Raw genomic sequence first — 12,782 nt, 5'->3', positions numbered from 1 at the left:
CGGCCATTTTGTCCATACATTGCTCAAACCTTTCCCTAGTCCATAGAGAGGAAGCTGAATGGTCAGGAGGAGGGAATGGATGCCTAGAAGAGGGAGAATGTCCTAATAAGGCCCTAAAGAATAGTCCTCCCGGCGAGAGGGGGTGCCCTTGTATTCTTTGGCTGCCAAAATAATGTCCAAAAGCTTCTCACAAATCTTCCTCGACTTTATAGAGGGTTTCAATGCGCCTGAATGTGCAGCTGCGGTCGGTGACTCCACTGGGTTCGTCGGCGCTTGCGCGCTCTTGTATGGCGGGTGGACGACACTGTTTCTTTAGGGGGAAATGACCATTCCAGAGGGAGCATTATGCCCAGGTGCATGCCTTGAGTGCAGTTGCATTGAGGGCGCCGAACTGCGAGGTTCGGAAGGTACCGTTGAAATCTTTGGCAGTCCTGCAGGCATTGAGCGCTTCTTTGATGAATCAGTCGAAGAGGCCTTAGGGGTTGTGTGCCTGAGTACACGTGGTGCGTGGGTGCCCTTGTCGCCGGGGTGTGATTTCCTCATAACAGTGCCAGTGGCGTGTCTGTCCGAGCTGGGGATGGGCACTTGGGAGTGCACTGGCTCAGCTGATAGTTTAATGGATTCCGATTCTGAGCCATGGCTTCCGACGGATTCCTCGTTGTCCGAAGCGCCGGCAAGGTTTTCGGCCTGCATAGCGTAGGCCGCCCACCGCTTAGTCCGCCTGTCTTTCAACGTCTTTGGTGGAAAGAGTTTGCAGGCCTTGCAACAAGCGCTCCTCGTGGTAACGAGGAAGACACCGATTGCATCAGCAATGGGTTTCTTTCCAGGGAAATTTGCGGTTGCACAACGGGCAGAATTTAAAAGGAGTCCTCTCCATAGCAGAAGTTAGCGGCAGCCAGACCAAGAAGAGAAAGAGGGGCGACTCCCCCTACTGTAAGGGCCAGCAGTTGCAGAGCAGTTGCAGATGGCGGCAGCAGCAGGAAACCCACGAAGCAGTTGTTAAGAAGGTTGTCTAAGGTGACTAGACGACCGTAGGCCGCGGGAACATATTTAGCAATATAACCTCTTAGGAGCTCCTCATAAGGGACCGACTATGTTGGCGGAAAAAAACAATCTGAGGGACCTCGGCGCGTGAGGGATTTTGGGTACACTACACGTCACGTTAAGGATATTGTTACAGTCACGCCCATGTCGACGTCCCTTTCGATCTTCGAAAGAAAGATGTAATACTCTGCAATTACCACTAGATGTTTGACTATATGCACAGCATGTGATTCTAAGCAGATCCACAAGCATCAAACACCTTTACCTCCACACTTCTAGTCTACAAGTAGGAGTATGTATGAATGCCTGCTACCGCGGGCAAGTACTGTATATGATAACCGTAAACATTACCATGAGAAACCCCTTCGAGAAGGTCTCCATTCACTCACTTGGAGAATAATTGTTATAGTATCTTCTTTCAGAGTTCATATGGCAAGCAACTTCTTTTTCTGTAGGTTTCAATGAAAACACAGAGGCTGCTATCAGAGGACCTAGGTAAGAAAAGAACATGCAATTAAAGTGCATTATATTGGCAAGGTGGAATATAACCATCAGATATACGAATATCACCAGATTTTCTTTCTTTATGAATGTTAGAGAGAGCATATGTTTCTTGCTGTAACCTTACTGTGGAGAAAAGTGCACTGTGTGACAAATAACATTCAACATGTTATCTAGTATACAGCGCACAAGTGCCAGCAATTCACACCAAGGCATACATTATTTTTAAAAAAAATTATTAGCAGAGTTTGCCAATTAATTTGTTCTTGGCTAGCAAACAAACCTATTTAATAAGCAAATTTGTACTAATATATTTTATTTGTCACTAGAAGTTAATTGTATCAAAGACATAAAATAAGCAACAATACAACATTTCTGTGTACCTCTGAAGAAGACATTAGCGAGATTAATGGCAATAAAATGTAAAGATTAGCTGCATGAACGGACACAAATAAATAGATATGATGCAAAAGGCTCTGAAAACAAGTTTTCAGTGCAAGCCTCTGTGCAGCTGAGTGCAGGCAGTGTTGCACAGGGCAGTGTCCCTTATGCTGTATGCTTGCCACATCATTTGCTGTGTAAGGAGATGCTCAGAACGTTCATAAATCAAAGCTCACAATGTTACAGGAAGTCATGGCTGGAGACTAAGTACGTAGTATGGTGTTGCGTCAGGTAAGGTAGTGGTCAATTTCAAAGAGAAAAGATGGCCCTTGTCTGTCATTTATATCAACTGTTCAATATAGCTTTAAAGATCACTTTCAGTGACGGGCAGGGCCAGTAACAGCCCGCCAACATGGGCCATGTAGGCCCAAGTGCAGCATTTCAGCCCTGCAGGCCCATTAAAGTGGTATTTATTGCCATTAGCACCCTGGGCGGCCATCTAGCATGCCAATACGTTTTTGTTCGTTTTTAATGGAACTAGCCTTTGCACAATTCATGCTTCCCTTAAAAATAAATTATACATAAATCCATGATTGAAAATAACTATTTCCAGGATCTGGACGTGGGCCAGGCGATGCACAATTGAGTGGGTGGGGGGGGGGGGGGATTTTGTGGGCTGAGTGGTCGAGGTGTGACACCCCAGTGGACACAGGCCTGGGGCACTGCCTCCAAGAACTGGGTGAAGGCTGGGCAGAGACGTGGGCAGAGACGTAGCAGGCCAGCATGAAATGTGGGCGGCTACATGCACATTATGCTTGTGTTCCTGGCCTCCATACTGGCCAGCTCTCTCCCACAGGTGATAATAAAGCAATCACAATCATAGAGCAAAATGAGCTCTGGATGCTAACTGCAGCGTATAATATTTCAGTGGGTCTGTAGATGTACAAGCCGGATGTAACTATTCATCACTACTTTGCGGAAATCTCTAGTTAGCTCTGTGGATTCATTATATAAGAGGAAAGAAAGAGACTAAGCAGAGTTAATGGTGTACGAGGCAGAGAACTGGTACAACTAGTTGGAATATTGTAGTTTGCAGACACATACTATCAAGGTAGCTGGCAGAAAGCAGCAGGGCTCTAGGACAATGTCAATGAGTTTCGTTCAGCTAGTGGGTTGAGCAGCAGTTGCATAGATGTGTGCAAGCAGCAGGTCACAGAACTACGTTTTCGATCGAAAGCATTTGGCCGTGTGATCATGAGCATTTTTAAAAAGACAATATTATGCGCTTTCCCCAACAAAATTGAATATAGTTGACCCTGTGATTTAGATACAATAACCTAAACTTTACTGAAAAACATGGAGACAATGCAGTGGTTTACAGTAGGAATATTCGAATTATGCATTACACATAGCAGAATGTAGTAGCTTAATGTCATTTAGAATTACATTTTTTGAAAAACACTTCGAAGAGTATGTTTATGTAGATGTGCAAATTCCATGGGAAAGTATTTTTCATATAAAATCCAAATCATTGAGTTATGGAACTGTACATTTCTTGCAAGAATTAAAACTGTGAAGCGAAGAGACAGAACAAACGCAAATGTAAAACGAGATGTACAATGTATTTGAATAATTGTTGGAAGAGAACATTTCTTCTTTTTTTTAATTTTAATAATTGGTTTACTATTTTATGAATGCTTTTATTGTAATTGCCAGTGTTCTTATCTCCTCTATTTTATGTTTTATATTAATTGTGAAAGATTAATCATGTTTTGAATATTAATGTGTTTGTATAATAATGTTGAAAGGTTGAATGTTTCAGCCAAATCAATTAAATAAATAACCAATTATGCGTTATGTAACAACTTTCATTTTTAGTGATGGGATTGAGGGCTGTCTTTAGTAAACACATAGTGGTTGTTGCCAAACACAATATAGTTAGCGTAATAAAAGTTTCATCCTGATTACATTTAGTTTGTACTTAGTTGAAAATGAGAGCTTTTCTTGGCAAGCAATCACATACAGGCCTTTGGCACTTTTAAGAGTGGAGGGGAGCATTACTGCTGTACTCTCCCTACTAGTCCATTTAAACTTGCAGTGAACAGAGACAAGAGAGAGAACCCTCAGGGCAAGAGAGGAATGCAGGATGAGCGGAGTTTTCATTCAAAGGTTAATTTAAATTGGCAGCTGTGCTACACACGTTTCAACTTAATTCTCTCTTTCTTCTACAAAAAGAAGCAGTTTACATAGTCTTGGAGCAGTGGAATTTCTAAGCACTGTCCAGTAACCGAATTGAACTCCAATCAGAAGAAACTATACAGCAAGTGAAGTTCCTTCCGCTAAGGTAGCCAACACCCATTCATTTTAAATTTATTTTCAAAACGTTCATAACAGAGAAACAGTTTGTGCATAATATAACATCATGTGATAATCATAACAAAGCCAACAGAACTATATACACCAGAAAACCCCCTCCCCCCAGGAGTCACAAAACAATCAAACTGGTCTAGTATAGTAAAAGAAATGTACCCCAAATCTTGTTAAATAATGCACTTTTCTTATCTCTCCATTACAGCACCTTCTCCATATCCGCTAAAGAGTGCATCTCCGAAATCCATTCCTCAATAGTAATAGGGTTAGATGCTTTCCAATGTCTCAAAATTAGTTTCTTCCCCACCATTGCCCCTCGAAAGATCCATTTCTTCTGAGAAGTACTCAGGTCATCCAACAAATCTTCACTACCCAACACTATTGTCTTATAATCCATACGAACCTTCTCCTCCAAAATCTTTTCACAGATATGGTCAAACTCAAACCACAAGCCTCTCACCCTCGAGCATTCCCACAGCATATGTTCCAAGGTGCCCACCTCATGTAAACATGCCCAACATTCAGAGCTGTCACTCATCCCTCTTTTCATCATTCTCTCAGGTGTCCAGTATGTTCTATTCAAAATCTTTATCTGATGATAATGATAAATGAGCCAACACCCATTCAGACATCAGATGCACACCCCACGTTCCTATAACAATTGCAAAGCACGCCTGCTTCGGAAACACAGTTAAGTTTGCTGCATCCAAAGCCCAGAGAGCTGAGAGAGGAAACTGACGCAACATTCAAAAGTGCTTTTTCTTTGCTCATCTTCCGTAGACTCTTGTGAGGAGTGTGATAACAGGATCCAGATCACTGGCAAATAAAAAGAATGCTCCGGACAGCCCTGAATGGCAGCATCCCCACAATCAGTGAAAGTTAAATAAAAAATGGTAGATTAACATTCTAAAGTCTTAGCATGACCCTAAAGTCCAAAAGGAAAAACAGGTGAATCATTTAAGTGCAGCCAATCACTACCCATCACGCATTCACCTACACAGGTGTAGACCCTCACTGGAAGGGCTATACAGTCTTGAAGCCCCAGTCGTGCATCGTGGATGTCTGGTCTAGGAACTTGTGCAGGGAGTTTGAAGGAAGTTGGAGAGCAAGAAAGGAGTTTGGAGGGAGAGGAAAAGAGAACAGGAGGTTAGAGACCAGACGGGAAGATATCTCACCAGGGGGAGGTAAATTGGAAAATTAAGCAGAGTTTCAGTTAAGACACCAGAAAGAGTTGTTTGGCTTGGGCAAGACTCCCAGGAGTTGGTGGGGGGAAATTCTTGAGGAGAAACTAAGAGAAGGTTGGTTCGCAGAGACAACAGGAGGAGGTTGGTGTGGTGGGGCACATGGAGGAGGTTAGTGGGCGGCACATGGAGGAAGCTGGTGTGGGGGGCACATGGAAGAGGTTGGTGTGGGGGGGGCACATGGAAGAGGTTGGCGTGGGGGGGCACAGGGAGAAGGATGGTGGGAGAAGACACTAGGAGGATTTTGGTGACGGGAGACACGAGGAGGATTTTGGTGGGGAGGGAGACACTACGCAAAGGGGGGGGACACCAAAAGGAGGCCAGTTGGAAAGACCAGGATGAGGTGGGTAACAGACACTAGGAGGGAGTGGCAATGAGACATCAAGGGGTGGTGAGTTTAAGAAATCAAAGTGTGGTGGATTTAAGGCACAGGAGGAGCATGGTCGGAGTCTAATAAGGAGATTGGAGGAATGGGAGGTAGGCTGGAAAGAAGAGTTAGGAGGAGGTGCAGGAGGCTAGCAAGTTTAGCAAGGCACTTGGGCGCATACGTGGCCTAAGGAAGGAAGTATACGGCACCAATGTGACGCAAATAAAGCCCACGGTCGGAGGATGAACAAGCATGTGGTGGGGAATCAAAGAGGAGCATGACTAGAGTAGAATTTGATAGGTGGAAAAGACGGAATCAGTCATGGCTCTAAGGGAGGGGTGACAAAGGCCCTTTTAAAGGCCACCTCTATGTAAACAAAGGGAGACAAACCAGTTGACGTAGTACTGAAGTTGAAGAGCCAAACAAAAAAACCTTGAGAGGACCATAGAAGAAGGCTGCAAGTACCCCTTACCACTCATGACTGAGAACCAAGGGGCAGGGGTGTTGAAGGCCCCAAAAGGAACAGAGAAGGGTTCAGGAGACCCTTGTAAGGCCACAATGAGAGAGACAGAGGATAAATTGTTGGAAAGATACAGAAACCCCTTTAAGTCTGACATATGCAATGCTGTGGGTAGACCAAGAGGGACTCTAGGGCATAAGAACAATCAGCTTTCTTAGGTTCATATTTTCTGTCCACGTTTGATGTTTTGGTGACTCTATATTATAATCCTGAAATAAAAGAAAGCAGTTTTTAATATATTTCCATCTTGGCCTGGTCATTTATCCCAGTCACCTTTGAGACAGACACCCACACACGATCATGAGAGACAGGCAGTGAAAGAAGGGCAGACTGAATTTAGAGACACAAACACCTACCTTCTCACCACAATCACTACTCACATACCGCAAACCTAGAGAACGGAGTATGCATGAGTTAGAAAAATTTAGAGAAAGGAAGGTTATCCACAAACCATTCCCACCCACCCCAGCGCTTATAATTGAAATCTAGAGAAATCATGGCATAGACAGACCATACACGTGTGCACAGGGATGGATATGCGCAAAATAGAGATACATGTAGAGAAAGCTGGTGCTAACAGAAATCGCTGTGAACCTATGTTTAGAGTGTGGTTGATACTTTACTAACGCTAGGGAAACATCCCTCAAGTTTTCCTTTTTTCACCTAGCAAAAGCTGTGATCAAGCGGTTAAGGCCAACTCTAGGATGACAGTGGGGTAGACGAGGATACAGAGCAACAGTATGATTTTGAATAAAGGAATGTACGTACACACACACACACACACGAAGTAGGATGTTTATGTAGGTTGTAGATAAGTTATTTGGGTGCAGACGGTATGACGCTGTAAAAGGGAATCAGTCTTCCACCTTGGCTAAACTTGTCATAGTCAGCCGGAACATTAGGGAACCAAGTTTCACAGGAGGTACACCGGGGTGCCATCGGAGTCTCATTAAGTGTGAAAAGCTTTAGATAAGCACACTACTATTCCAGATGCTGAACAGTTCCCAATGGTAAGTATAGGATTCAAGGTTAAATATATGGCCAATGATATAAAAAGGACTTTACTTCAAGACCACTCAAGTGATTTTCTGAAAAATGGTTAAGTGGTGGTTGGGCTGAATGGTGGGAACCTTGATTAGGAATATTTGGCCATTTCTGTAGCAGGCCATCAACCCTTGAGCCTTCACAAGGTGAGAAGTTAAGGGTAGCAGTTCCTGTGTTTTGCTGGTGCAGGGCAGCTGAACAGCAAGAAGAGCTGTGTGGCGCCATTAGTGATGCTGCGGTGCCAAAGAGAAGAATCATTGCTGGAAGAGGGGTATGGTGCATTTGTCTGGTTCTTTTGAGATGCATGGTGTAGACAGTGCCCACCAGAGGCAGTTCAAGCAGAAAATCTACTCTACAAAGTCCTGCCATCACATCTGGGTTATAGCTTACTTCTTTTACTCTAAGGTGCAATCACAGGCCTCTAGCTCTACAGTTGTCGGGGCTCTCTGCATCCAGCGATTCAATCTCTTCGCGTTCAGTCTTGGTAGAGAGTGGACAGCAAGGTTTTCCTGTGAGCAGGGGCTCCTCTGGAACTTGGGACTCAGCTGTGCACATCAGGCCAAGGCCGTAGATCACTAGCTTTCTGTTCCTTACTGTAAGTAAAGGTGCAATGACAATAAATACCATCCAGTAAGGCACCATCAGCCCTTATACAAGTGGATGGACCAGCAGAGCTTCCTCAAGATTCATCTGTAGTGGAGCATCTTCTGTGCTGTGGTCTTACCTCCAGATACAATCATGTAAGGATGGAGACCATTGCATTGGTTTATGTGGAAGACTGGGAGTTCAGGGGGTAATTCCTTTTCCAACTTTGTGTATCCTTCCAAGCTTTTGAAACCACCCAATCATGGAGGGCTGCCACATTTAACTTTTGGTGGTGATTTTCCAAGCTCTCCCTTCAGGGGCAAATGCAGGCTTGAATCCTACACACCATACACCAAGAAAAAGGTAATATCTGGTTCTGGTAACTGCAGCTTTCGCTTTTCAAGGCAGGCAGAAGACATAGCCATATATGGCCAGGCCCACATGCCACTCACTGTAGTGTAGGAATAACATCTGACTGTTGGATGTGTTACTGGATTTACAGAGGGGTTCTCATTAGAGACACCCCTCTGGAAGATTGTGGTTTCCGCAATGTCTAAAGTCATACTGATCATTTCCCCTTAGCATTGTCATATCTTCAGCCCTTCAAGCATTTCACTTGTAACACAGAGATATCCTGAAGTGGCCGGTCTACAAAAATAAAGTTGGTATTGTTGCAATGTATTGTATACAGCACCAAAATACCCTCAGCTCATTCGCTATACAAGATACGTTGACATAACATGGTATAGCGGGGTTGAAAGCATGGCAACTGCAAATATCAGTGTTTGAAATTGCTGATAGCTATTTAGCTTCCGATTGTAGCATAGAAGAGCCTGGTTAGAAACAGCTACCGGGCACTACCTTTGGCTTCTCAGGCCTACTTGTAAAATACAGAGATACCTATGTGATATTAACTTTGTGAATTTGGCAATGTGTATAAAGAAGCATTCGGGCAGAAGTAGAAGACATTTAAAGCATTAATGTATCATATGTAATGGACAGAAATGTGAAGCCTGCATTTAATGGGAAGAAAGATGTGTGGAGTGCTATGTACTAACCTCCTGGTTGCTCAGCGATACCTCCTACCTACTGTGATGATGCCCAAGAGCCAGGAGCTGGTTTTGGCGCTTGTTCAAATTGTAATTTACAAACATGTAATATTAAAATGACAATATTCTTGATTCCTAATCTTTACTCTAGACACACTCTTTTGGATCTTGTGCAAGGCATAAATTAAGCAGTGTATTGTATAATTGCAAATGGCAACGTTCTATCACAGATTTGTTCATTTCTTTCACACTTTTATTTAGCACTGTGGGCTATTCAGTTCCAAACATCAAAGAAAATGCAGCATACATTGTCATTTCATCTTCCATAGAGGTGTTCAAATGGGACCTCTAATTTTATTGGATCAGTTGAACTTTTTCAGAAAAAGTCTAGCTTTGCAACTCCTGAAAATGTGGAAACCGCTCTATTGTATATAACTGATGCACTTATTTCATGTTTATTCAGTAAAGTTCAAGTTGTGTTTAGTTAATATCAGTAGCAGCTGGTAATTATTTTTTGAAGAGGCTTGTGGCATCCCAAAGAGAAACCCGTTTTTGCCTGCGGGGGACATACGTGGGTCCCTACTCGATTCTTTCTTGCATTGTACCTCTCTTGTCAAGGTTAATGGGAGGTGCACTGGCGACGATCCTCCGAAAACTACCTATAGTTCAGGCACCAGAGCATCTGGGATTATTGCCTGATGGATTGTTGCTCCTTTCAGAGGGTGGCAGACATCGAGGTTAATGAACATCCTGAAAGTGACCACAACCCATTAATTCTTCTTTGGAATATGGACCAGAAAAACTTGTATCCAATCTCTTGAGAATTCTGAAGATTTATTTGCAGTACCATCTGTGATGAAGCAGTCTAAAGGACAAACTAGTGTGCTTGATGCTTTGGAGACTGAAAGCTGCACTGAACTTTTTTGGATAGGCCTTCTCAAAGGATCTGGGTGTTATTCTAATGACACATGGGCAACTAATTTCTGCTGTGAAATTGTGCGTGCATTCCAGCACTCACTTTCCTGGTTGTCGACAGGGTGTGCAGAAGACCACCTGGTTCGATGGTGAATGCTGCACAGCTAATTTGTGGTCCGCCACTAAGAATAAATCTAATACAGGGGGTACTTGTATATCCTTAAACATGACTATAAAAAACTGCTGAAGCCAAATAAAAACACCTTTACAGAGATTCAATGGGATTGGTTGGAAGACACAATTGGGGATAAAAACATCAACGCATTTTGGAACCAAGTGGCCAGCACTTTTCTTGATGGCTTACAGGACATTGTTTGCCCAATATTGCCCTCTGAATTTGAGTCGCATTACAGAGCTATTCTTTAGGATTCAGACAGATTGTTTACTCCGCCATCTTAGAAATCTTGCTGCGCCAACTCCAGGTTTATCTTCCCAATCCAGGAGGTCCTCGTGCTATTAATTCCTCAAAGTCAGGTAAGGCCACGGGGCCAGATGGTGTTAGGCCAGACATATTCAAGTGGTTCCCGGGATGGTGGACTCCAGTTTTATGGAAGTTGTTTAATGGTATTGCCTCTTATCTGACTCTCCCGTCTTCTTGGGATTTGAGTTACATTAAACCAATCTTCAAGTAGGGCTCTCGAGCATATCACCATTGTTACTCTCCGATATCGTTACTAATCAATGCGTCTAAAGTCTTCACCAGTTGTCTGGCGGTTAGGCTTGAGCTATGGGCGAGGAAAAATAATATATCACCACCGTTCCAGGCAGGCTTTAGAAAAGTTGACCATGTGTGTCCTCACAACTATAATTGACAAATACGTGTGGATGAGGGGGTGCACTATATGCTGGCTTTTTAGATTTAGCAAAGGCCTTCGACAACCTTGATCGCTCTCTCTTGTGGAGCAAACTCTATAAACTAGGTGTTTCCGCATAGGGTTCTACAAAGTTGTCTCCCACAAGCCCTGAAACTTTTCTCACACAGGCCAAAATGACATTCTTCCCCTCCCCAAACTGGAGCTGGAATAAAGCTCTACTTTGTGACTTATCAAGAACCCCAACTGATGTACCAGTTTTATGGTGCCACGTTTTGCTGCATTAGTTGGAGCTGTTCCCATTTATGAGCCAGTCATCCAGATACAAGTATACTTTTATTCCCTGCCTGTGTCGATGGGCTGCTATGACTGCCATTACCGTGGTGAACAGACGTGGTGCAGATGTTGTACCAAAAGGAAGCACCTGGGACTAGTAGTTAGTCCTTCCCTCCTTGAACGGGAGATACATTGTGTTTTGGGAACTGTGTTGATAAGGACTGACCAAGTGGTGCCATGATGGTTGCTATAGACTTTGATTTTACAGAATAATAAATCTATCTGTCCCAACCTAGTCTAAAGAAACGGGTGCTCTTCACATCAGGAAGTCCGTGTAAGTCCAAATCAAAAGGCACCATCTCAGTCAAAACGGCTCCTATGCTATCCCTGTCACTACAATAAACCATATAAAGTTCTGTTACTGCTCGTAACCCAGGAGAATGACTCCCTTCTCCTGGATGTAAAGTGTCCCAAAGACTCTCACAATGTTCAAATCAAAAGTTACATAACATGTCTGGGCTTCTGTAACCTGAAAGAAAACAAAATGTCTCTACAGGCTCCTCGTGGGACTAGGCAATGACTCCCTTTTCCTAACTGGTTCCCTACTGCTTACAGTTCTCAACAATACTCGTAATTCCCACAGACTCCACTTTCTTTGCATGCTTTATTATGTTCCTGCAGGGTCGACAAAGATGCTCCCCAAATCCCTCTAAACTTTCCAGCACCACACTCTTGTGGAACTGCCCAGGAATGTGTGTTACAAAGTGGTTCACTACTCCATATGCTGCTTTACCGTTTACAATCTCGCATCTACCCACTCCCCCTCCCGGACTTATAACTGTTCCCGTTACCTTCTCCCGGGAAACTCTTGACCGGTTTCACCAGGGGTTGCGGTTCCACTCTCTCTACTTCCAATTCTTCCACTAGGTTTTTTCTGCAGCCTGTTTCTCTCCATGGCCAGTTACTGCTGGCTGTCTCGGCACAGTTGTCAGACCCCTTGGTCCACCCATTATAGGTCGCGCCACCACCTTTCCGTCTCTCCAGGTTCATTATGATGGTACCAAACCAACTCACAAGACACTTTTCGGACATCCCGCTGCTATCCCTCTGCAGCTTTGGAGACGTGCCTCACTGCAGTCTCCCAAGCACAATTTCGACAGGTCTCAGCATACCAGAACCGTATGGGCCGTCGCCAGCTGGTCAGTGGATGACATAGAACACAGTCCTTCTTTTCTGTTCAGCTTGAATAGCGGGGACGGCCCCAGTGTAATGTCAGTCCAATTGACAGCAGATGATCAAGCCTTTATCCTGCTCGATTGTAGCGTTCAAGCTCTTCTTTGTCCCTGTTGCATCAGGATGGTTTCATATTTCACAATAACACAGTTTCAGACGTGAGCTCATGTGTATAAGATTCAGGCATTAACAACAGCCTGCATTGTTGGGGATAAAAAATGGGGCGTGCCTCCCAATCGCGTCCCAGGAGCGGAGTCCCTCTCCATGAGATTCTCCCATATGTTACCACCCTTAGAGGGACTATTGATTAGCGGCCTCACCTCCCTATCCTCATGCAAATGGGTTCTCCTACAGGGGAAAAGTGACGCTATCTGAAGGATCGCA

General features: G+C 44.0%; 1 protein-coding gene across 6 annotated transcripts in view; it reads right to left on the bottom strand.

Annotated features, from left to right (window-relative positions):
* LOC138467522 (zinc finger protein 568-like) overlaps window positions 1–12,782 on the bottom strand; it is a 779,018-nt gene that overhangs the window by 543,707 nt on the left and 222,529 nt on the right. For all 6 annotated transcript variants that reach the window (XM_069607624.1, XM_069607623.1, XM_069607618.1 and 3 more), the window contains exon 3: window positions 1,434–1,535. In XM_069607624.1, the coding sequence (XP_069463725.1) occupies window positions 1,434–1,535 (102 nt within the window). The remainder of the gene's footprint in view (window positions 1–1,433; window positions 1,536–12,782) is intronic.

Source organism: Ambystoma mexicanum, chromosome 4q, assembly GCF_040938575.1.
Source record: "Ambystoma mexicanum isolate Mex_15411 chromosome 4q, UKY_AmexF1_1, whole genome shotgun sequence".
NCBI classification, from domain to species: domain Eukaryota; kingdom Metazoa; phylum Chordata; class Amphibia; order Caudata; family Ambystomatidae; genus Ambystoma; species Ambystoma mexicanum.
The sequence above is the reverse complement of the archived record's forward strand: the minus strand, read 5'-3'. Positions and strand labels throughout refer to the sequence as shown.